At 38.6% G+C, this 26527-nt stretch overlaps 1 protein-coding gene across 1 annotated transcript; it reads right to left on the bottom strand.

The window, feature by feature from the left end:
• Positions 1–365: 365 nt before the first annotated feature.
• Positions 366–25579, bottom strand: LOC139718409 (heparan sulfate 2-O-sulfotransferase 1-like). The gene is made up of 4 exons (XM_071629883.1): positions 25459–25579; positions 20941–21038; positions 8350–8507; positions 366–964 (listed from the first exon to the last, which is right to left on the bottom strand). Exons 1-4 carry the CDS (start codon positions 25561–25563, stop codon positions 729–731), a joined length of 597 nt encoding a protein of 198 aa, XP_071485984.1. The 5' UTR covers positions 25564–25579; the 3' UTR covers positions 366–728.
• Positions 25580–26527: the final 948 nt, after the last annotated feature.

Here is a 26527-nt window from a genome sequence, read left to right as displayed (position 1 = left end):
CAACAAGCAAACAGTATTACTACTGAATGTCTTTACTCTGTGATTCCCTTCACGTAAACAACTAGTGTGATGTGCATTTGAAGTACTATACTAGTGTGTTGTTATGCCCACTATGTCACTACGTCATGGCCACGTAGCACGCTAGAGACCTACAGTAGTTACTAGAGGCATGCGATCCAACATTGGCATGGCTTAATATAGCTATTCTTCTAAAGGAATAATACATGTTCTTTTGTACATTGTTGCTTTTTGAGTGACTGTGTATTTGCCATCGCTATTTTTGCTGTTCATTTAAAGGCAATTCGCCAAATTTGCAAATAATACTCACAACGAGGAAATTTCAGCTCATACAGTACACTCACTGCACACGGACATCGCAGACATTTCATACAGTCATGGTAACGAGAGGGGTGACCATCCACACACATTCTCCAATGAATGCCCCCATCCATGCCTCCGACCATTTCTATGTACACAGGATAACTGGTTTTGTGCGCTTATCTCTGCATAATTAACAATCCTCTTGTGAGAAGAAGATGGCCTTCCTCCGTGGAGTTCATCTCCAAGTACTTCGGTCAAAAAAAAAAAAAGAATTGTCACGCTAACGTGCTGATATCTATTCACAAAATTCCAAAACTCTACACCCGGCCACTTGATGACTTTCCCTTGTTCCTCATCTGAAAATGGAGCCGTCCCTCATCCCCGACACATCGGGAGAGCAGCAACCCTCACGAGTGCTTCGACCGAGGGTGCACTTTGTGGTAGGAGAACTGCGTCCCGACAAATTCAATTTTGTTGTTGCTTAGCCGACTCAGCGAGCGAGTGGCCGAAGTCCTGAAGGTCTCTAGCGCAAAGCGGTAAAACTTGTCCTCCATTCGCCACACCTCGCTGTTTCTCAGAGTGTCCAGCGTGTAGGGCGAGGGCTCCATCTTCTGGAGAGTGCGACGTAGGTGGGATTTTTCCCCTGTGACGGAGAGACGGGAGGAGACAGGGAAGAATGAGAGCTTGGGGTCTGAAACAGACAGGCATACTCACAGGCATAATAAAAAAAAAGAGAAAAAGATGAATTTTGTTTGCTTAAACCGTTGAGGACGAGTCTTGAGTATACTCCGGCAATTGTCAATGGGAAATGCGTGATGTACATGTAGCAAAATCAGCCCGTCCTCTCGAGTTAATCAAATTATGAAATTTTAGCTTACTGCAGGTTTTGGTGAAATGCTGTATTTTAAAGTGTGCATTTTGTCTAATGAAGCAGATATTAATCAGTCTGATTAAGCTGATCGAGAACTTTATTTTATTATGAGATTTATGCAGAATTTTATATCACTTCTTTATACAGTGTACATGGTACCTGTATGATGTGCATAAAAATATTTTATTGTACATGTTTGTTAAAAAAGAAAAATGTGATTCAGTAGCACAAATGAGAATACAGCTGCTTACTTTTGTTCATACTCATTTTGTTGTGAAAACGATGATGATATTGAATAAAATTTAAATAAAGAATACCATAGAGAAAAAAATATACTCTCAGCTGCTCAGCTTTGGAAGCACAAATAAGTACCCAACACCTCAAAAATCTTCATTTTACCTTCAAGTTTTGTATCTTTTTGTCAACCAATGCTCTTGCCATCAACTTTAAAAACCAAATTCCATCTCATAGCATCTCTTCCAACAATAAGATTCATACACATTTCTATACGAGCGTAACCAGTGCGGAGGGGAGCCAACTTTGATAGTTTCCTCCTCAGCCGACTGCCGACACCCTTGGGGCTATTTTCTGTTCTGTTGGGAGTTACTCTTTGCATGCTGTGGCTTGTGTATGCACACACTTTTTAATTCAGTGCTAGACTGTACAATTGTACATTGCGGAGGTACAGGTGTGGATCCACAGGGTTGCATATCGTCGATGGGGTGACAAGGCCATCATATCTCAATTGGCATATAGTATATTCAAAAAGCCTTCTTTAAGTAAACTCAATTTTGAATTGCAAAAATACTGATTGAGTTTTGAAACATTACAAATATGAATGCAATAAAAAATAAAGTTTCTATATAATGTGACATTGTCATTAAAATAAAAGCTAATTTGGTACAAAAAAAGGGTTTTTACCTCTCCTAAAAATTCATAATTTTTTAGACTCAATGCCTTGTCACTCCAGGAACAATATGTAACTTTATGACACCATGCATCACTCTGTCATCAATTTATCTGTCAATCTTTTATCATCTTTGAATTTGTACTTTTTAGATGCACTTTTGTATTTCTGTACTCCCTTCCTACTTTTGTTACAATCTTTCTTCCCATAATGGTTGGCTCTGCATATGTCTCACAGAGAAAGATAAAGGCACAAAGGTCGAAATTTTATAAGAAACTGCAAAAGTTGGAGAAAATGACATAAAATTGATACATAAAATATGTATCTAGGGACTGAAATTCCACTTGAAAGGGGAAGGGGAGTCCTAATTCTAAAGAAGAGACTGATGAATACACACTATACAGGAACAACCTGCCTTCTTCTGTACATGTACAAATGTACTGTAAAACAAGAAATTTCCATTTTCATTTCGTAAATTCTGCGAGATCCAAGATTGATGAAATAAAAATGCATGCAAAAGTTCTTGTCTACATTGTATGCATTAAATGCTACTGGCAATTCATGAAAATTTCATGCTGCAAAAAGGCCGTCGGCTCCAATTCGCAAAAATTTCAAATATCTTGCTTTGTAGCATTGGTAAGCATAATTTTGTTTGTTTGTAATGCCTTGCATTGCTTGATAGTCAACTCAGGCTACTGATCGTAGTTTTAAAGTCTTGTCTCTCTCCCTCGTTCTCTCTCTCTCTCTCTTTCTTCATCTTTCATCAGTGAGATGAACGGTCCGTTCTCATCTAGCTAATCACATGTCTCTGCAAACATACTCCCACGCCCTCAGGGTGGGGTCATCGGATGCTTGGCAAAGCACCATCCAATCTTCCTCAGACGAGGTTTTAGTCCTCCAAGGCTGAAGAGAACCTGTCAATATCTACAAGAGGGTGAGGGTGGGGTTGGGGGAAGGGGGGTCAAGTTGGGGGTCAAAGACAACTTATTGATACCTTGGGGTTTGGAGATGGAGGGGGAAAAGAGGGTAGGCAGATCCTTGAGGACAGCCTGGGATGGCATGTATCTCATACCCCTTTCATACTGGCATCCTCGGATGTCATACCAGACTCGAGTCTGGATGGGATGAACAAGGAATGACTGTGCTCCCAAATCCTTACGTAAACACGAGGTACAACCCGTGGTACCCTTTTGTACTGATCTCGAACACAGCACGAACTTGGAACATGTTCCCATAGCAACAATACATACATATACAGCAATCAGTACAGTGTACATGCATGTAGCCACTGGAAGTATAGTATTATACAAATGATGCACAGGATAGAGTGCATCTCCACTAACACCACGAAATAATCCTGTGCATCATTTGTATAGTATTATACAAATGATGCACAGGATAGAGTGCATTTCGCCTCGTGCATGTTTCACAATTGTAAATACCCTCGAGTGCGCTACATCTCCACTAACGCCACGAAATAATCCTGTGCATCATTTGTTTTATAAAATGGGTCGAAAACTAACAGCATTTTTCACGTACCTTTGTGGGTAAATACCAGTCAGCTACATGTAGCACTCGCTCAAGAATCAAGATGTCCGAAGATGTTCATCCCAAACATTTACGCACGTCGCACTCGGAAATCCCGCACATATAAGCACTGTACGTATAAGAGTATACGTACGCCACACATGTTACACACAAGAAAGGCCGGCCGGCAGCCCGATCGAACTAGAAAATTCAACTTCATTTTTTAATTTTAGACTATTTGCTGACGATTCAAATATATTTCATACATTCAATGCTGGCCAGAGGGAAGTTGACATGGGGATTATTAATCTGCATTTGGGGAAAATTCAAGACTGGTGCAATTCTAATAAAGTAACAATTAATTTGAAAAAGACAAATTATATGATTATAAAAAGTAGAAAATGGGAAGTTACTGTAAAAGGAACAAAGAAACTATCAGATAATGTCATTAGTAGAGTGAATGAGGCATCTTTTGTTGGAATATGCATTGATAGTCATTTGACTTGGAAAAGTCACATACAAGCTGTAAATAAATGTGTAAGACGGAAGGTTGGTATTTTGTTTAAATTACGACACTGTGTCCCCCAACATACACTTATTCTACTTTACAAATCCTTTATCCAGTCCAACATAACATATGGAATTGAAGTGTGGGGGAGTACATGCAAATCTTATCTAAACTGCCTTCGTCTTAGTCAGAAAATGGCCATGCGAGCTATCACTTTCAGTCCACTCAGAACACCTTCTGATCCCCTATTTCAAAAACTGGGAGTAATGGATGTATTTGAACTGCATAAACTTTACATCTGTACATTTATATTTGATTTATCAAAGGGAAATATGCCACATGATCTAGTAGAATATTGTCAAAACATCCAACATTCTTATTCAACAAGGGGTAAAAAAGAAGGCTTGCTTTATCTACCAAAAAGTAAAACTATGTATGGCCAACTCTCACTTTCTTATATAGGAGTGAAACTGTGGAATGCTTTGCCAAAAAAGTTAAGGAGTATTAATACCAGGAAAAATTTCCGAAGTAATTTAGCAAAACACATTAAATCTGTATAGACAATGGTACTACAAACCAATAATGTTATAACAGTAGTTTTAAATGTATCTCAATAGTTCATTATGTAATACGTGTTTAAAAGGACCAACACCTACTAGCACCTGTGCTACCTCTTGGTTCTTTTAGCAACCTCATTGTGTACAACATTGCCATATTGTAGCTCTTTTTTAGATTAATAGTTTTAGATTACATAATCATTTATCAATTATATATTATAGAGTATATTCAATATGTTTTGTTTAGATCATTTAGACAATTACATGTGCTATGTATTAATATTGATGTACAAACATGTATTCAAACTTTCCTGTACATATGTTGTTGTTAAATAAACTCAAACTCAAACTCAAACTCAGAAGTTGTTTACAGGATTGACAGCGCGTATAGTAGCACGCGACGCACTTGTAACAACTGATTGAGTGCGCACTGCTAGTGTAAACACACTTGTGACGTCAGGGCGTGCATGTTTACAGTGAGAAATTAATGCACGCACACGTGACTCATTTCAGCGCTTCCAATTGGCTACATTCTTTAACCCATTTTATAATAATTACTAGCGCAGACTGACCCAATTCCAAGCAGAAGGACAGGGTACCTTGCCTTGCAATTTTACACGTGAAGTGCGTGTAAAAAATCTTTAAGCATAAATGAAACATGAACTATATTTATTTCAGAGTAAATATACAATTGTATATTTCATTTTTTTGGACTATTTAATCATTCGTTACTGTTCTTATTTTTGCGGCAATGTTCTACAAATTTGATACCTCCTCAATTCGGCAAACAATTTTCCCTGAGGGGCCATGGCATGCGATCTTAAATAAACAATCATTGTACGTTGACAAAGCACACATGTGTGCATATATACTAACGTGCGCTCCCATAGTTGTTTTTATCCAAGATTTCCGGTTCTGGTTGTATTCCGCGTCTGTTCATATTGGCAGTGGTCTGGGATGAACACGGTACGCCCTCTGGAGGACATACTGTGTTCATGCTAGACGGTCCAGCATGAATTTCACGCTGTGTTCATCCACTGTTCGTGCTGTGTTCATGCCGAGTTCTTCACCCCACGAGCTTTCATATCGACAGTGGTCTGGGATGGACACGGAGTGCCTCCGGAGGACGTGCCGTGTTTTTCGGCCAGTATGAAAGGGGTATCAGAAAGGTGAATTCCAGACTCCCATGCTCCAAAGAAGAGAGAGGGAGAGAGTTATATTGATACATACATCCCTTTGTGACTGGGAGCAGGGTTTACACATCAGCACTGGCTAAATTGACTGCGGATGGGCAGGACATGATATGTGCTCTACTGAGGCAAAGTATTTGTGGGATTATCACGAACTTTTGGTCCAAATCAGGCCAGCATGAATTTTTGGAGGATGGTTTGGGAGAAAAAAGTTACGAGGCAATCACAAGCAAGCAGCAATGACACACAGTGGGCTTATAAAAATCTGCTAAAATTCATTCACTGAATTTTGTTTTCTTTACTCAAATTTGATATGCCAACAATGTACATCAGCCATAAATCTATTGTACTCATTTTTTTTTTTTTTGTTCTCTTGACTATAAACTATCATGGTGTAGCAGTACTTTTTATGTGCAAAGAACCAAGAAATATGTGAATTTTTGCTAGGTGCTACAAAGTATATAGTATAAAGTATATAAGTATTTCATATCATCAACCCCAACATAAAACATTATTACTGTGGGTACTAAACTGCAGTGTATGTCACTTGTTCTAGTCACAAGATTCTACCTTGGACCCTATTAATTCTCTAATGCAAGTTCTTTCAAAATGGTTTAAAGTGAGGACCCATGTTTGTGTGTGTATGGGGGGGGGGGGGGATGAAACTTTGAGAGGGTAAAGTCAATGTCTGGGCACCAGTGAGAGTGAGACAAACCTAACCAATATTTCTGTGACATCTTGAAGGGATGATTGATGAAGAAGAGGAGTCAAGAGACAGTCAATAAGAGGGTGCATTGATTAGAATCTATGATTGACATCTTTAGGCCAGCTAGATCCATATTATTGAATGGGGGGGGGGGGTGAGGGGGAGGGGTGAGGGGAGGGGGATGGGAAAAAGGACTTGTCTTAACATGACAGAAGAGATAGTGGAAAAATTGATTGGTGTATGGGAGATTAAAAAATGCCTTGCAGTTGAGGGTGACAAGTAGTGACAAGTAATGCAAAGAGGCGTATAGCGTGACAGTGAACCAGTTCAGCACTGGTGACTCTGGCAAAGAAAATTTGTTTGCGTTGTGGCGTTGAAATTACGCCCCTGGCTAATGAGGCGGAAAGAACTTGTACATACACACCCACTCACACTCACTCTTAGACATGCACAAATGCATTCACTGATCCAGTACTCCATGCACTCTCATGTATGTGGAGATGAGGCAGAATTAGAGAGACAGTGGGTTAATCGAAGCAGGGAGAGAAAGATACAAGGGAAACGTCCTAGAGTAGGAGATGATGAACTTTCCACCAACCGTCTCCAGGGGGAGGGGAAATGGACAACATGCACCCCAAGTTGTCGCCACATCCAAACAAGCAGAGGAGACATTAGGCCACGTCCCGCAGGGCTTAACGCACTTAGAGGCGGTGAGAGGGGGCTCCATTACGGAGAAGAGAAAGGAGACACTGGTCGCAGCCATGTGAGAAGATATGAAGAGGTAGATATATAGATACATAGAAAGAGAGAGATATATCACATGAGATAGAGAGATGAAGTAAGCGTGGGAGGGAAGAGGATGCCAGAAAGACAGGATGAGAGAGATATGGAGAGCATGCGTGAGATATGGAGAAAGAAGAGGGGGAGGGAGAGAGAGGAATATAATGAGATAGAGTAAGTGAATGATAAAAAAAAAAGGTTAAGAGAAGGACAGACTAATAAAGAGGGGGAGAAGAGAAAGAGAATGTAAAAGAAATGAGAAGGTAAGATTTGGGTACTGATACACGGGAAGATGTGAATAGTACAAAGCTAGACAAGCTACAGAAATAATGTGATCAGCACCTAAGACAAGGTGAAAGAGAGGCACAGTTTAAGAAAAGAACATGAAAACAGGTTTATGGGACTGAAGTTAAGAGATGCATAGTGCGAAGAACTATGAAGGTGATGAGACAGCACAGAAAGCAAGAAAGAATATTCCCAAATAATCTTATGATTTCTTGTTATTTAGAGTCTGATACTGATGTGCTACATAGTGAAATTTCTCCACACTGGTCACACTCAAAGGCTAGAATGAAAAACATGTTGTCAACATGTTACTGTAGAACAAGGAGTTTTCGCATGCATTTTAATTTCGTGAATTTCGCGAGCAGCAACATTTGTGAAATTAAAATGCACGCGAAAGTTCTTGCCAACACAGTATGCATTGAATGCCAGTGGCAAGTCGCAAAAATTTCATGCTGGGAGAAAGGCCGTCAGCTCCAATTCGCAAAATTTTTGTGCCGCGAATATATCATGTTTTACAGTAAACATCAGGGGGCATTTCATCAAGTATTTGTCTGATATTCTTTTTCCGACGAATTTGCTCTCAGCCAATCAGATGCAAGGATTTCCGTAGTTAAAAACAATTTGTCATGAAAAAAATATGGACAAAATTAAAATGCTTGATGAAATGCCCCTGATGGACAGAACTGACAAAACTTACCTGATTGAAAAAGCTCAAGTGCTCCTTTAAACATGTTTGGCAAGGCTGCCTCAACTATTGCAACAAACTCCTCCATGTGTTCAGTCACTCCTACCAAGAAGTAGTGGTTGACCAGGTTGAACTTGGCTTGCTCCAGCGCCCACTTACTTCCGGGTTTCCTATGACAAAAAACCAAAAAAATAACAAAATCAACACAACTGAAAAAGGTAGATGAGCGAGAATGGGAAGTGGTTTCAGTTAGAGGAATCTATCTGTATCCGGAAAGCTTTATATCTATCAAATGGTTTCCAGTTTCTAGGAAATACTGACAATAGTATGGTCTTCTTCTTCCAGGATAGCCTTTTCAGTGGTGTTGCATTATACTCTGCAAACCTACCAGACTACTGAGGCAGGTTCACAAAGTCTTTGAAACAAGTATTAACATCGATATAGGCTAGCAAGTAGTAATCCTACTGGAGTAGATGACACTGTAAGTGATAACATTAGAAACTATACCTAACACATTCAAATGCCACTGGTACAAGACAGTTACTCACACGATGAAACGTATCTTGCAGCCCCGATACCAGAGGTCGAGTATCTCTCCAGTGTTGAAGCTTGTATTACCAGTTTCCCACATTTTCATGACTCGATGCTGTAAATTTCACACACATTACTGTTCATATGATAGAGGTGGTTACACCATCATCCCAAAAGTCTACCAGTGAACTGTGCACAAGTCTTGATTAAATTCCTTTCTTTTCTTTGGCAAAATATTTTGAAGAATAAGATGCACTCTTCAGATCAAATTGTTAGAGTCTTGATATAACCTAGCAATGAAGATGTTTACATGCAAAAATATTGCAGTAGCTGTATGATGGGCCAAGATATGATTTAACCCTGTTGAGGGTGAGCACTGCCACACCACTGCATTTATGTTACACGCTAATGACAAAATCTATCAGGATGTGAATATATGACCCACTACAACAAAAGGATCCAAAAGTCGAGGGAGGATGATTTTCTGAAAATGACATGACATTATTCCCTTACTCTTCTTCTTTATTTTCATATTTAACCCTTCTCATAAAAGCACTCAGTTGCGGAAACATAACTGATTTTCTTGGCACATGTTTAGTGGTTTAGGAAATTAGTGTTTCGAGAAAACCGCCTTCAAAGTTTTCTTTCCGATTGATTTTATTAGCACATGTTTAGCGGTTTGGGAAATCAGTGTTTCGAGAAAACCGCCTTCAAAGTTTTCTTTCCGACCGACGCTATCATGATCAAGGGGAGGCAAGACAGTTTTCACCTCTTGACAATAGAAGGTATGCTCCTAGCAACCTCAGCGATGTTCATTCATGCTTAGTGCCAGCGGTCTACTCACAACCAATCAGTAACCAGGATACCACGCACTGACAAATAAGATCACTCCGTCGTTGCTAGGGGCGGAGTCTATCTGTGGCACTAAATCCAAATCTTCAGACACTTTTCTGTTCCATTGAAAGTCGGAAAATCATGGCCAAGAAAAACGCTACTTTCTTGCCTTTCCTTTGATCATTTAGCTTTAAAATTTCGGCTCATGATAGACAATATATTAGACTACAAAATCATGCCAAAAACAGAAATCAGATCATAACTGACCAAATTTGATGCTCTGACTTCAAACTCCATTTTCCCGGCTCAGCTGTCACTTTAGGATCCTTTTGTTGTGGCGGGTCACATGTAGCTATACAGGATTTCATATCTTGACACTAAAATTTGTTTTTTACACGATGTTAAACCTAGAAGATGATTATAGGCCTACAAAGTGTATCTCGAATATAATATGTGACCGTGCATCACAAAACGAACAAAAAGTCGCATCCCTTGATTTTACGTGAGGACTCAAGAAAGGTGAAATGGGTGAACGGAGTCAATTTTTAGTTTTCCATATTTTCTGAAAGAGCTATTCTTTTTCTACATTATTCCTGAGTTTGGGATCATAAACTGAATGGGAAAGTGGGTTTTCAGCAGTTTTTCTACAACCCCTTTTTTGGGGGTAGAGTATTGTGATCAGGTTTTTCTTAGAGCCACCTTTCATTTCTTGAAAATCCTTTGCACCCTCTTCGACTTTCAACTCTAATAACTGTTGAAAGGATGATACTACTGCTCTGAAAGTTGACGTTTATCATGGTCAGAATGTGGTAATAGACCATGCTAAATTTCAGCTCAATCCGATAGTCCCTTAATTGTTGGTACTATACAGTGGTTAACATCATGTTTATGTCCCATTCGTGGTACAGGTAGCACGGCTTAGTAATGATTAAGCACTCGAATAGACCCTGTACTTCAGAGCCTATTTTCTCAGTTCACACTTTCCAGAGTGTGTGCTTTCTTTCCAGCATTTATATAGGTTAAGAGAATCCATTTGAATTGAGTTATACATCATTTTAAAGCTTAGAGTCTGCTCTTTCAGAATCTACCCTTAACTAAAAATCCATGTCTGGCGACTTTTTGTTTGTTTTGTGGTGCAGGGTCACGTATGAGAAGTATGCATTATATATATTGGCTTAACCAGCTTATTTCATGTACCAACATCTCATAAGAATGGCTTGAGAAGATGAAAGTATCACAAAGGGATAGTAAAGGTAAGAGCACAAATGGGTTCAGGGGCACAGTGACATCACCTGGTAATCAGCATTAGCAGTTTGCAAAACCAGCTGTTACGATAGCACTACCAACTTCCACAACAAGCTTTACTCTTTCTTTCTCTCTGTCCTAAAGAAATATGGTATATCATGCCATAATATGCTGTTCCCTTTGTGAGAATATATAAATATATCACCATATGGCTGATCCAATATAAGGCAGATCTTATATGCTTTATCCCAAGCCGGTTGTGGAAATATCACACATATTGCCTGTATTATTCTCCATGTGTTGAAACATGAGATATATTATCACTTCCCTCCACGAATAATACCCCAAGAGAGCCATAAAAAGGAATACCTTGCTTTTTATAATTTCAAAGTTCAAAGCCAGCAGATCTAACAATAGGCGACCCACTTTACCAGCCAAGCTAGTCTTGGTTCCATACACTCTTTGTATTTTCATAACATTCCCATAACTTGAACTGGTATAATACTGTGAAAATGATCATTTCAACCATTTGTGTTTTCTTCTATGTCTTAATGGAGCATCCTTTAATGTTCAGATTTTTCCTATCATGGGACACATAATCACATAATTCTTCCTTTCAACTGGGCTCAATTCAAAATTATCTAAAGAGGAATTCCAGCCCAGTTAGTCTGATAAGAAAGAGTAAAATCTCATGAGTATATCAGTAAAAATACTAAAGGGAAGTTATGAAATTGTGCAGTTTTGCTAATTTGTGCAGAGCAGTTCTTGTACAATATGGATATGCAATTGAATGAGGTGATAATGTCATCCCCTCACAATATTTCATTGATCGTGTACAGAAAATGAAATGAAAACAAGAATTCAATGTTTCTGTTAAAGTTTAAAATATGATGTTATGTTATTCCTGGTTGAATAACTTCAGAATAATGATCAGTTCAGGATTTGTGACAGGGGTTTACTTGCATTTAAGCAAATAAGAAGAAACATCAACATTTTCTGTACAACCTATAAGGCAAGTCGTGAGAGGATTTGACATCATCACTTCACTATTTGCATGATCATATTGACTGTCCAAGAACTGTTTCCCGAAAAATTAGCAAAACTTCAAAATGTCATAACTTCCTAATTTTTCATCCAATTTTTCTGTTTCCATGGCACCATGATTATCTCTTAAGGTGGAATGGGGGCCTAGTAATCAAGACTATTACACTTTTTTGGAGACAGATTCCCCGAGGCCAACAGAGTACAAATGTACCTCAAGCCTTTGAGTACCAAGTGCTACATGGATGTATACAATCTACAAGGAAAGTTAAGACTGTGGTTCTGAGATGGTTAGAATAGAGCCCCCTGGTATGGTCTTGACAGTTAAAACAAGATTTAAAAGAGAAGTGTAACTGGTAAATTTTGTTCTGAATGTTAGACTAATCAACCACAAAAAGTATTGGGGACCATTCAAACCAATGAAACTCTTGTTTTGTACGGCAATTTATCTATTAGTTGCAATATTGGGGACAATGTACTGTAATACACTGATCACAACAAAGTCATGTACCCTTGATCACAGCTATGGTGTAGTCCACATACAATTTGCATGATACACACTGTACAAGATTGATGCATGATATGATATATGACACAACATTCTATCAAGTCATCTTGTGCCCCTAAAAAAAACAAAATACTCAGTGCAAATGAAAAGCTCCTCATATGCACCAAGATTCTTACACATCATTAATAAAGAAGTAATGTTTCTGGCAAAGCACGATCTTTTGGTTTGGAATAAATGATACATACATGTATACTCTAATGTCACTTTCTTCCGAGGAATATACATAGTAAGGTTGAATGTAACACATTTTTTAAAGCCTGAATACCTGATGAGAGCTACAAGACTTTTGCCTCAGACTCATCCATTTGGGAGAATTTATCAGCTTGACTCTACTGGTCAATGTACTTTTCTCTGAGCCAGAAGTCAGATTTTAATCTGGACTCCATCCCAATCTTCTCCCGATCGATCCCCTTGGCTCAGGAAGAGGGGGGGGGGGGGGGGGTGGGGTGGTTGAGCAATTGATGTCATCATCAACCTGCTCAGTTACAGATCATTGACATCATCTAGACATTTGAAGACTGCATCTTTTAGCCCCTTCTGTCATCTCTTGGATGTTGGGCACACCTGCTGGCAAGAATTATTCATCGATGGCTGAGGATTTCTACCATTAATACACAGACGTACGTTTTTCTCCTGTGTGACGATGGACTTGATGTCAAACAGCCATGCACTGATTTGTTTGAACCACACAAATCTTATTTTGCCATATTTTGAAAGGTTTTTTTTAGGTGATCTGTGAAAGCTCAAGGATCACCAACTGTTTTTGTATGAGTGGTTTTTTTTTTTTGGTACAAATTTGGTGTTTTGATTATCTCAGAAAGTTCAAACTCTTAGCCTTGAAACTTTCATCACCCATGTTTCATGATATGAGGATGGTATTACTTTTTTTTTAATAATATGATTGCTCAAGAATGACATCAGCAGTATGATATCATTTTTAAAAATCACATTATTGTCTTTATCTCAATGTCTACATACTATTTTAAAATGAAACTTTGTAGATACATATTTCAGGTAATGATCTACATAAGCAATACAAAACATTGCCATTACGCATACATCAACACTTCAAAATGATCCAACCGAACTAAAGATAATTTTTCAACTCACACACTTCTCCAAGTTACTAGCTGTCTTCGTAAACTGTCTCTCAAAGCATGATTAGAAATCAGATGTCCTGTCTAATACCAACAAAGGTTGACTTTTAGTTTTATATTACAACTAATCAATTTTAGTTTATGGCTCTGTCAGATATTTCTTGTTTTAAGTATGACAGTTACTTCGGCACACATATTTTCAACATCATTACAGAAAGGGGTAATATATCTTAGATAAGGCAATAGTAAAAATGTTTCATGGCAAGGCATTATTGAAAATATCCCCCCCCCCAAAAAAAAAAAAAAAACAAAAACACCAACAACAACACATAGCTCAGTAAACTATCCAGCTCACATTCTTCTCTATATACGAGCACAATGGTAGAGTTCTACAAGGACTCAAATCTCCGGCTATTTCCTCTTCCAGTGCCGACACTTTTCTCTGGCAGTCTAATCCTCAGTCCCATCAAAGTCCATCACAACAATTTGGCCTCTTACCGCCCGGTTTTGATGGGTGGTCCTAATGGCAACTGACCCTTCACTGAATAACAGCAGGTAACCACAGGTATCACGTGAGACACCATTAGTAGGGCTCAGCTTTAAAGGGTGTGTACAGTTCTGGTCCAGGTGAGGATTTAGCATTTAACGTTTTGCGAGATATTCAGAAACCACTCTATGAGATGTCAAAGAGCATGCAATTCTAAGGGGTATCGAAAGTTTATTTGATGAAAATCAGTTTAGGAATTGCTGAGATATCCAAAAACAAGGTGAAACAAAGAGATCCTAATAAAGTTGTGGCCTGTCGCCTTTTATTATTATCACTGTTTTGGATATCTCAGCCATTTGAAAACCAATTTTCGTCAAATAAACGTTGACTCCTTCTTAAAATTACATGCTCTTTAATATTTCATAAGAGGTTTGTCATTATCTCACTTAGGAATGTTCAAAACATGAATCCCCACCTCAACCAGTACTGTGCAGTCTCTTTAATAGGTAGGCCTACATGTATATGACAAACTTTAGTTGGACTCCTCATTGTCCAGACATCAAAGGCTACTGCTCTGAAGCTAGTCCCCCCCCCCCCCCCCCCCCCCCCCCCACTTAATTCCATGCTAGACTGATCTTAGCATATCTAATACTTCATCTACAACACTTCACATTCTGTAAGCATTCATCCAGCTCTTCATCTTGTAAAACATGATACCAAAACAACACAATTTGCACAAGGCTGTTGCCCTATTTGCACAAGCAAAATCAGATCCCGGGCATTGTTACCCAAATGCTACTCCAGAAATAAATAAATAAAAGAAACATATAACCATGCATTATCGGTACCAACAGAGCACCATGCCCTAGCAGCTTCATGAAAATTCACATACTAGTGTGTTCTTTGCTCTGGTCTCCTTCGAGGGCCTTTATATTGTAGGTAATGGAAATTTGGTGTAATGCAGCGCATGCTCAGGGCCAATGGCTCAACAAAAATCATCTAAAACAAAAAGAAGAGTGACAAGAGTGACCTATCTTTTATTTTTCTAATAATCCTGAAAGAATATGAAACATCTATAACTGCATTATTTCATTTTTTTTCAGGTGTTAGCCCGGGGGTATTGGAGTTACATAGAAAAGCAAAAGAAACCAAGGATGGTTTGGACTCTGTGTGATTTTTCTATGAGTACTTTCAGAGAGTAAACCGTCTGCCCCACAAAAGGGAACTAATGAGGAACACAAGGTTGCAATTTCCACAGTTTATTCTGCAGAGTTTAGTGACTTTCTTGTCCTTGGATGACGTCATGAATTCTTCCTCACACCAACATCACATACTAATCAAACAAACTTACAACACAAAGTCATCTGTTAGCAGATAGCAAGCTGCAACAGTACAAGTTTAGAAGCTCATGAGGATAACGTAGGTTATTCAATATAAACATCTGCACAGTCTTTTTATCATTTAAAGATTTATGCAACTATCAAGCACAGTACTTGGTGCTTGTTTGCTTCTGTTTATTTCTTAGTTTGGGTTTGTTTGTTTGTTTGTTTGTTTGGTTGGTTTTTTTTTCACTTCAGTATGATACCAAAGGGGTAGTATGATATCGAAGGGGTCATATGACATTCTCATTCTGTGGCAGGGGGGCAATAGATCCTTTGCTCTCGTGTGATAGGTAATGCTTCCATCACCTGTCTCACCTTGGCAGTTCCTAGTTTGGTAAAGACGTCAAAGATGCAGAGACCAGGCATGAGCTCTGCCAAACAAATGCAACATTTCCATCAAGGCGATGTAATTTCCCATTCCAATCTCCCATCCATCCCGTCCCCTTCCCCCCCCCCCCCCCCACCCCAGACAAGAAAAAAACTTTTAAAATCAACCTTGAAGGAGTACTTGGCACTTATTGACTTTCATTTAATCTATCAAAAGAAGACTCCAGTGCACTTTGTGCCATTTCGATGCCCTACTATTTGTGCCTACTGCTCAAGGACTTTATCACTCTGAAGAAAACTAAGATGCATTTTTTTTGTGTGTGTGTAATTTTGATGAACAAAGACACAGCATTCCCAAGAGTCATGAGACAATAGTACATTATGTCACTTGAGAGTAAGAAGGCTGTTAATGCTGTACAGAGTAAATGGTATGAAGTTTTGACTGCTTCTCATGTAATGGTGTTGACCATATTCTTGGTATTTGCCAACAGCAGCAGTATTGCAGCTACCTGACTGGGTGGGGGAACAAGGGAACGGAGTCTTGACAAAAGGCACATAATCTATGATGATGGATGAGAGGGAGGAGGGAGAGGAAGAGGAGGAGGAGGATGAGGGAAGGGGAGGAGGAACCACCTAAGAGGTAGGAAGGATGCTGATGGTAACATTTACTGGAGGTTTCATATCTCATGGGGAGACGACTATTTGCTGTCGCACTCAATTAAAGTCCAACGAGGGGTGGGGGGGGGGGGGGGGAGTGGATGCAAAAGAAAAAAAAAAGAAGAAGATCGGTTTAGCAGTTTCACCTGGCACTGATTCAGGATCTCCCATCTACGATTTATGTCATTCCCCTCACCCGGTAAGAGGGGTAAGAGTAACATAATCTGCACCCTTTGAGACTGGGTAAGGGGGTTAGATTGGAAGAGATTTGGGGAGGAGGATGAGAACACGCTTTGTTGATTCTGCTTCAAAAACTCAAGGCAAACTTGCGGCGATGTTGTCCTGCAAAGCCATTTCATTAAGTCTTTCACGCTTGAGAGATGTCTTTCTGCCTCCTATCAAGAGAGATGTGTGATCGATGGGATTAGTTTGGAGTAAATCACTTCTGAGGAAAAACATCGGAGATTGGATTCACTGCATGACTAACTTCATCATCAAGAAAGATGTTTTCATCACTTTATATTTTTTCCTCTTTCTTTTTTATCAAGGGACTGAGGTTTGATTGAAGAAACTTGGGGCAAATTGCTTGTCTGAAGTCATGCCTCACTGGCGAGAATGAAATGTGATGATCTCATTTACATTTCCATGAATGTGGCTACATCACGACTGCAAGAATGCTCTGGGGCATTGGGGAAAGAAATCAAGAGTGAAAGAGGGAGAGCAAAGGGGGTGGTGGAATTAAGTGCTGCAGCAACAGGAGTAAGATTTCAGCTCATTTGGAAGGAAAGATCCTTCGGATGTAAAACTGAAAACATGTGACATACTTTCATAATTGTCACTTATTGTCAAAGATTTCACGTGACTCGCAGCAGCCTCACACCATCAAATGTCTGTATGTCCTTGCTCTATAATAAAACGGTGCTACACATATTCTTTCTAGGGACTGGGTAGGCCCTTTTCAGGGCCAAACACATACCCTAGAAAGAATACGTGGTGCACCGTTAAGCCTTCTACCACCCAACATTCTACCGCCACGGAAGCCTTCAAAGATTTCATTTATAATAAAAATTACCATCTTTAAACAAGAATAATAATTACGGCCTATCTATTAAGTGCCGTAGAGCAAGAAATCCCATATATTGGGAAATCTGCCTTTACAAGAAGATCTACAGTGAGACTGAAGCCTTCATCCTAAGTTCCAGGGCAAATATCCGTGATAATTTGTTTATAATTTATTATACATCACAAAAGAAAACACAACACTGTCCTAGGAGAAGCAGAGGGTCGCACAGTAAGATAAAGGAAGATAGAATGATAGAGAGAAAGAAAGAGAACACAGAAGATTGAAAGAAAGACAAACACACAGACAAACAGACAGAAAGACAGACAGAAAGACATACACACAGACAGACAAACAGACAGAAAGACAGACAGAAAGACATACACACAGACAGACAAACAGACAGAAAGACAGACAGAAAGACATACACAAAGACAGACAGACAGACAAACAGACAGACAGAGCACTACAATGAGAGATGAGTTGTAACTGTGCCACCTCTAGCCTAAATCCCACATCCTTCAGGACGATGGTTTTTGCAAACTTTTACTGAAATGTTTTCCCCCTTTTTTTTTCACAAACATTGCAACGACTGCATGAAATGTCAATAAATCTTGTCTCCTTCAAATTTTGCATCGAGCATTGCCCTCTAATTTTCGTAGGGGAAAACGAGAGATGGCTCATTAAAGAAGCCTAAATTAGATTCCCCATTCATCCGTGGTCTTTTAATCATCTCACTGCGGCTTAGGCCACGAAGACAGGTTTGTTTTTTTGTTTGTTTGTCTGTTTGTTGTATGTGTGCGTATGTGTCTGCGCCTGATGAGTGCGTCTGTTAATGCACTGAAATGTCTGTCTGCGTCTGGTTTTCAGTCTGGTGGCGTGAGAGACACATTGTCTGTTGGGAGAGAGCGCACTACACAGCATACAAATGGCATTCCCATAAAATGTCTGAACACTAGGCATACTCATGTTAAGGAACACATTAATTGTTTTCCCTTTTTTTTGGGGGGGGGAGAGGAAGGTCTGTAAACTTTTATTTGATGTTTAACATGTTAAGCAGATAAGTGAAAGGGGGGGGGGAGTGGGGGAGGGGTGGGGAACAACACAGAACTTCCTGAAGTGCCACAAACAGTTCATCATCCAAAACTGAGTTAGTACCTACTTTCTTTAAAGCGGTGGTATGTACACATGGGGAGGCAATGTGTCCTTCCTAGAGGTAACCACCATCAGCAATGAAAATCACCAGAAATCTGTATGTCATGCAATAAAAGCTACGCCTGCAAAGGTATCACATCACTTGATAAGCATGGCCATTTTGTCAAAACACTGTTAATCTACATTCAACATACTTATTTTTGGCTGCACAGGGACACCTGCCAAATATTGTAATGACTTGTGACTTAAGGAAAGCTGCGCTACTGTTGTACACGATGAGGGATCACTGCATGGATTCAAAGTCAAATAACACATAGAATGATTTTCTTTTTCCTTGCAATTGGCTTGTGTATATGTTTTGAATGTCTATTACACCAGAATATCCTTCAAAGATTATGACACTGGCTGTCAAAAGTTCTTTAAATTGATCTGCAACAGGAGACAAAAAAATATATATATATATTTTGATGAATGTAATTACTGTACAGGCAGCAGAACGTACAGTGTATATTGGTAGGTTAATATCTTCAGGAGATGACATGGAAGTGTGTGGGAGTGTTGTTTTTTTTGTGGGGGGGGGGGTGATATATCCCTTGTAGAACTGTGGGTCTGGGTAAAGCAGGATAAAGCTACACCATCCCCTCCTTTAAAGCTTATTACTCATGATTGCACCTTTTCCATTTTTTTTTTTTATTACAAGCCAATGGATAGCTATAAGCCTCAAAGAAACATGATCTGAATTTCGATGACACTACACCAGTACGGCACGAGGAAAAAATCATAATATCCCAGAGAGTATTAACTGCAAATACCACGTAAATCATATCTATTCTTAAAGAAAGTATGACATCAGAGTGGAACATTTTCACACTGCATACTGTATAAATCCTTTGGGATACATACCAATCTCTTCCTCAAAAAGGACATACATTTAACGATGACTACAAATCCATGGGATAGATATTTTCCGAGCTATGCAAGAATGTCTAAGTCCGCACATGTATGGCACAAATGAATCAACATAAGAAAAAGAGCTGATGGGAATCACTTTTTTCTTTCAATTCAATTCAATCATAGTTTATTTCCAATCATCAAAAATCAAAAACATAGTACAAAGTATACATGTGATGAAATAATAGTATGGCTTAAAATGACAGAACTTGATAACGGGAATGACAGAGTTACGCGAATAAGGGAAGAAAGCATTACTGAAAGAGTTGAATAGAAACAAAAACTGAGTAGAATCCTTTGAAACGATAAAGAAACTGTACAGATGGCTTTGAAGAAAACTTCTCTTCTCTCTTTTCATATTTGCGACAAAATACAGCTGGTACGAGCATCCCAAGAAGTGCATGCTTAAAATATTGGAAGAGACTATGTCTTGCCTCTATGCAGATATTAACTTTGGGATGGTAGGAATGCTGGCTTTACTCCCAGCTTCCCTCTTGCTTGGCAAGATCAATAAATGCTTGCTCGCAGCGATAGCTTCGATGGCATAATGGAATCTCCCCCGTTTCCTTCTTGGGGAAAACGTGTGCGCCACTGGGGGCCGATCAGAAGCCCACCGCCGTAGGGGGATTGCGGCGGTGCGTGGCGGTACGCGGACGCTGCGGTGCGGTGCCCACTGGGCATCCCCCGCGATTTGATTGGTTGGACGGCGGGAGGTGGTATAGTGATTACACGGATGCTTTCCCTGCTATGCCCTCGTGGGGTCTCCAAACCCGATGCCCATCAGTGTTCATATGTCCCCGTTGTAGGCATAAACCTCCACTCGCAGGCAAACACGTTTTTTTCTGTGTGTGTGTGTGTGTCCTCCCATCATGGTTCCTCAAAACTTGACAGATCGCGCACAATGTTGCTAATTACGAGTATGTCCTAGAGTGGCAAATTTCCATCATCCCTTTAATCTCCAACATCATTGTAATCTCCCTAATCATCCCATCCCTCTGTTAATGTTGCCACTTTCATTTAAATTTCCATCCAATTACCTTAATTGCATCTTACTGCCTGTACTTACGCTTTCCAGCTTCGGGGCTTCCATTTGCTTGCAAAAACAATTCATTAAATTTCATAATTGCCAATCACCTGTTCAGAATTTTCCCCAAAACGTCCTTCTATAATTCATTTCATATACATGTATATATTCATTCCACACTCCCACACTCCTCACCCCACATCCAACCATCTGCCACTTCATCCAGCTACCAGATCCTCCTTACCAGCATTCTGGGTTGTGTCCACAGAAGAAGGGGACCTGAATCCACATCCTGTCTGGGGCACAATAGTACCCTTTCTTCAAGACACACTCATCCAGGGTCTGGGAGAAAGAGAGGGAGATAAATAGATAGATAAATAGATAGATAGATATATAGATATACATATAGATATACAGATAGATAGATAGATAGATAGATAGATAGATAGATAGATAGATAGATAGATAGATAGATAGATAGACAGATAGATAGATAGATAGATAGATAGATAAATAGACAGATAGGTAGATAGATGGGATAGATAGATAGATAAAGAGAGAGAGAGAGAGAAGGAGAGAGATGGAAGGATGGAGAGAAACAAGATGAAGAGGGGATAAGAGAGTATGAGATGAGAAGAGAATAGGAAGGTGAAGAAAATTGAGAAAGAGGGAGTAAAAGACAGTAGTAGAATGAAAGGTACTAAAAAGGTAGAGAGATAGAGGGTGAAAGCAAAACAATAAAAAGAAAATAGGCAAAGGAATAGAGAGATAGTAAAACAGGTGAAGAGAAAGAGAATGAGATAGTAAAACAGGTGAAGAGAAAGAGAATGAGATAGTAAAATGATGAGAAGAGAAAATAGGAAGGGAATAAAGAGAAAGAGAGAATGCAAAAGATAAAGAGTATAGAAAAGAGAATGAAGAAATGACAAGAAAGAACAAAATGTAACAAAGGTAGAGTGAGTTAAAAGAAGATTGAGCGAGAAGTTAAAGAGAGAAAAGGTTTTAGGTATGGAAAGGAAAGGAGACAGACAGATAGTGCGATAGAGTGGAAGAAAAGGAGATAGAGATAAAAAATGGACAAAAAAAGAAGAAGAAACAACTGATGAAAGATGCAGAGAATAACATCCAAGGTGGTGATCGAGCAACAAACTCAACAAAGAAAGAGTATACATATACATGTATGAATTTCCACTATGAGAAATCTAGCCACCTGCTATTAATTCACATTTCCAAGATTACACCGCAGCATGATCTGTATACTGTTTACATTCCTTTCTTTTTTTGCACCATGCCTACTTGTGAAACTGATCTAGGCCTCTAGCAGCCGTGATTATAGAAAGATGCAACTTTGGATACCAAATACAATGTAAACACACATCACGAAAGATGTTGATCTGTAACCGCTGTCAATCAATGTTGCCATGTGAAAATTCATGCTGACACACAGATGAATTTCCGCAACTTTTACGGATTTAAAATTCTTTCCATGCAACAGCAACAAGGCTTGTATTATCTAATACGACAAAGTGAGGCACAGTGGTGAGATCTACATTGATGGCTTCTTTAAATTTCTCTGGCCTTGAAAGAAATCCACACCCTCTAATTACCATTGGTAACTATGTATGGACAGCATTTTGTTTGTATTGTTTATATTCATTTCTGATTACAATACTATGTAATACATGACACATGCTTAAAGATAAAATACCACGTAGAAAGACATTTATATGATGTGAGAAAAGTAAGATACATTATACATTGTATTATGATGTGGGATGGCCCAGTTCAGAGCTTCTTTCCTAACAGCCATGTTCTTCCACACTGTCCTAATTTACTACTTTAGTACTACACAGTACTATTGAAGTCAAACATTAATACACTAAATCAGCATCCCTATTCACTTTTCAATAAGTTACTTCCTAATACTTTATGTCCTACCTATAACCCTCTCCCTTCCTCCATCCCAACTACGGTAAGTAATATTTCTCAGTTATGATTCTTTGCCATAGATTCTAGACTTGCATTCAGTGAACAAGTGTAGTTTTCAATGTAATCATGAATGTTTTTGTTTTTGTTTTTGTTTTTGTTTGTTTGTTTGTTTGTTTTTTTTTTTTGGGGGGGGGTGGAAATACGTCAATAATTTCTTGATATCATATAGATGGCCTGACAGAGTTATTAGGAAGATCACTGTGCCTCTACATGGCAGTGACTCAACATGGTTCAGGAAGGCTAGATTAACCTGTTGAAGAATGGTCCCGAGTAAACTCAGACAAGTGTCTATGGGAAACGCATGTTAAAGTAAAATCAACCCATCTCTTAAAAACAAGTGATATACCAAAGTATCATTACAAACACGGGAAAAAAGCATACAAACAAACAAAACACTATACCCCAATAAATACAGTTGATGTATAAGGAACTAACAAAAGTCCTTCATCTGTCATTCAAATTGTCATTTACATAAACACTAAAAATTACAAAAATGAAAAAAAAAAAATCAATACAGACTTACAGTATGTGATTATATAATTACAAACTACTACATTACAGACTTACAATACATAATTGCATATTGATATGAAATACCTTATTGCTGACACATTAACATATAAAACAGGCTATTGATTTCTTACTCTTATTCGACAAAAGTTTTTTTCACAAAAAAAAAAAATCATAGATTGACCTTCTTTCAGTGTAACAGATGTGTTCCAAAGTTTTGGCCTCACAAATTATATTGAGGTTCTAAGAAAATTGTATCTGAATAATGATGATATATAAAAATATTCTACCAAGGCCTGATTTCATAGCTATTGATATAACTACAACCGTATTACACATATAATCACAAGTTGAATACTAGGTAAAGGACCTTCTGAATAAGAGTACATGGAATGTGCTACTTGTAATAGACAGATATCATATATGTATATATATATATATATATATATATATATATACTTTAAAAGTTTATTTCTAAAAACAACTTTTCGTATGTGTTTAAGATCTTTAACACTTTGTCTGATTTCTCTGTTTATTAAAGTCAGTTTGACTGTGGTACACGAAATCCCATTCTTGCCAGACACTGCAAGCCCACTGGTAGAACAACAATGGGGGGGGGGGGGGGGGGGGGTATTTACCCCCAAAAATATAAAAGTTCATGAGAGCCTAATGCTTTCAATCATTGCTAAGAACCCTTTATGAGCCGTATGACAAATATGATTCAAAGAAACAACTTCTTTGTGTTACCAGTCTCGCATTTTTGTTCAAAGGGTCATGAATCTTTCCACAAAGAAAATCAATTCTGAAAGCAAAAAGGTTCGATGAAAAAAAAAAAACTTCCTCTCCTCAACCAAACGCACACACTTACACAGACACACAACAAAGAGAATTTCCATGCACTCCCCCCCCCCCCCAAGTTTCCTTAAGTATTTTCTAAAAGTAGGTACCTGCAAAATATGCAAAGCATGGTGGTTTCTGGCAACAATGCCATGTCAAACCAAATCAGCAGAAAAGAAATTGATTGATTTCATCGAGAGTACCTTAGATGTAGTCTGGCTTGCTAAACGGAACGGCTGAATAAACCTGGATAAATCAAAGCTGCCCTGCAATATTGTAGCTTCCACAGAATAACCGAACAGAATACAAAGCGAAAGATTTTCTCTTTCATCGCGAGGAATAAATGATAGATTCTACCTAATGCATCAAATCTGTGATTACTGCTCCGTCTGTCGGATCTATGGAGAAAAAGTGTCTCTCATATTGACCAACGCTATATACCCTAAAGAATACTACGGCAAGAATTTACTGTTAGGCTGTCGAGGAAAAAAAGAAAAGATTAATGCAGGGGAGGACTTGCTGAGCTCATCTTTAATGCAGCACGGAGCCTCATTACGTTTTTCCCGGACATGAAGACCAAATGGTAAGGGGAGCTACGTAAATTGAAATGAAATTTCAGACAACAGAAAAAGATGTGGAATGAGTGCAGACAGAGAATCAGATCGCCGACTGACAAAAACCATCCCACCACAAGCACTCTTTGATATTTTCCATTTAAAGCCAAAAAGTACATGAAGTGACAAACAGGGTGATAAACTGGTGGGGTTCTTTGGCCCTACCAAACAGCAATGTTGATTTTTGTTACTGTTACAGACTGGTGGCTTCCTTTAATAAAATGAAATGTTCATAAATGGTACTTCACTTCCAGTCTAAGTTCCAGAAATCAAGAAGAATAAACGCTAAAGAACATGGATACATTGTATATGCACCAGACGGAACTGAAGCTAGTTTTATTTCTTTGTTTCTAATGCTGAAATCGCCAACCATGAGTGTTGGTTAATCTCCAAGAGTCTTGGAAAATCATCTTAGTTGCCTAATTCAGAATCTACTGATATGCATTACTATTCTAGTTCACTTTCATAAAACTTACTTCAATGTTAGCTTAATCATTGTAGATGGAGAACTCTTAGATAAGGATTATAAAAAAATGACATATATATTTGTGAGAAAGTTTGCCTATAAGATATTATGAAGAAAGGAGAAATGATGTAAACAGAACAACAAATGGGTAAGCTGCAAAAATTATAAGAAAGGAAAAAGTCTTAAACTGACCAATGCTTTGCAAACTAAATAGCTTCCTTCCTATTTCACATTGATACTGCTTTCAGCATGGAAGTTAAATGCAAATATGTATTTGTATAAACATCAAATTCCTTGCATCTAGTGAAAATGACATGAAAATTTGTAATATATGTTAAATTCTTACCTCATTATTTCTGGATCTATGTCGTGATAAACTTGGCCTGAGGTCGTCTCCGTGCCTCAAAAAATAATAATAGGAGATGAATCTCTCTAGGGGCGATCTAACCATGTTGACATACAGTGGGTTTAAGGTTGAGCCAAAGCTGCAGAAATAAGAAAAACAAATAAAGAGAGAACACCCTTTAATAAGAAGAATATTAAAGCTGTACAGCTGAAACAACTTCTCAAAATATTACTGTATCATCTTTATGCAAAGTCATTGCAACCATGTTTGAAAATTTGCTATTGTTCCTGTCAGTGATCTACAATGGTTGTAGTTTACAAGCAGACATAAGACTTGGTACTTGCTATGCGGAGAATTTACAAGCTAGCAGATTAATTCCTGGCTTGTGAAATTGCTTTGCATGTATGTGTTTTCACGCATACCAGGAGTGTGAATTTGAATCACGATTCTCAGAGATGCATCACTAGAATCATGATTCAAATGATGCAATGTGGCCACGTGTATGCAAGTGACGATTCTCGCAAATTATGTACGACACAGCGTACAGATTGACCTCCAAATCATATTTTTTGGGGCGGAGCTCACGGTGACCTTTCAACCACTTCCACAGAAAAACCACTTGAGAGTGATTGATAAGAACTTTGAAAGAAGCCACATCTCCTCTCCTGACTCTGAAATTCAAAACCACAAAATCCGCAAAGCATTCCTTGTGCAGTTCGTTGCAAAATTGCGCTTGTTACTCCATGTTTCATTGCAGTGTGAATTCTGCAAAGTTTCACTTCACAAACTTTCCCACTGAGAATGGCCCACATGATGAGAAGTCAGAGGTAGATGAACAGTAATGCTGCAAAAATGGACATTTTTGCACATTCAGCGCAAAACAAAATTGGTGCGAAAATAAAAGCACATGAATTGATAATAAAGACCAGTTTTCTGTGACTATAGCATCTATACTGTATGTGCATCCAAAACCCTTAAAAACACACAAAATTCATCTTACCTGGCCAAGCCCTAAAAATAAGTCATACAGAAGTTTCACCTTTTACAGTGTATGAATTTTCTACAGCTC

This window comes from Diadema antillarum, unplaced genomic scaffold, assembly GCF_040938485.1.
Source record: "Diadema antillarum isolate AM-2024a unplaced genomic scaffold, OU_Dant_1.0 scf00000094, whole genome shotgun sequence".
NCBI classification, from domain to species: Eukaryota; Metazoa; Echinodermata; class Echinoidea; order Diadematoida; family Diadematidae; genus Diadema; species Diadema antillarum.
Note: the sequence above shows the minus strand (reverse complement) of the source record. Positions and strands in the feature narration are given on the sequence as shown.

Excerpts from the sequence above, each read along its gene's own strand:
- LOC139718409 (XM_071629883.1), bottom strand. The coding sequence starts at position 25,563 with ATGGTTAGATCGCCCCTAGAGAGATTCATCTCCTATTATTATTTTTTG. Across the intron at positions 21,039-25,458 it reads ATAGATCCAGAAATAATGAG|ACCCTGGATGAGTGTGTCTT; the intron begins GTAAGAATTTAA and ends TCTTTCTCCCAG. Across the intron at positions 965-8,349 it reads ACTTGAGCTTTTTCAATCAG|GGGAAAAATCCCACCTACGT; the intron begins GTAAGTTTTGTC and ends TCTCCGTCACAG.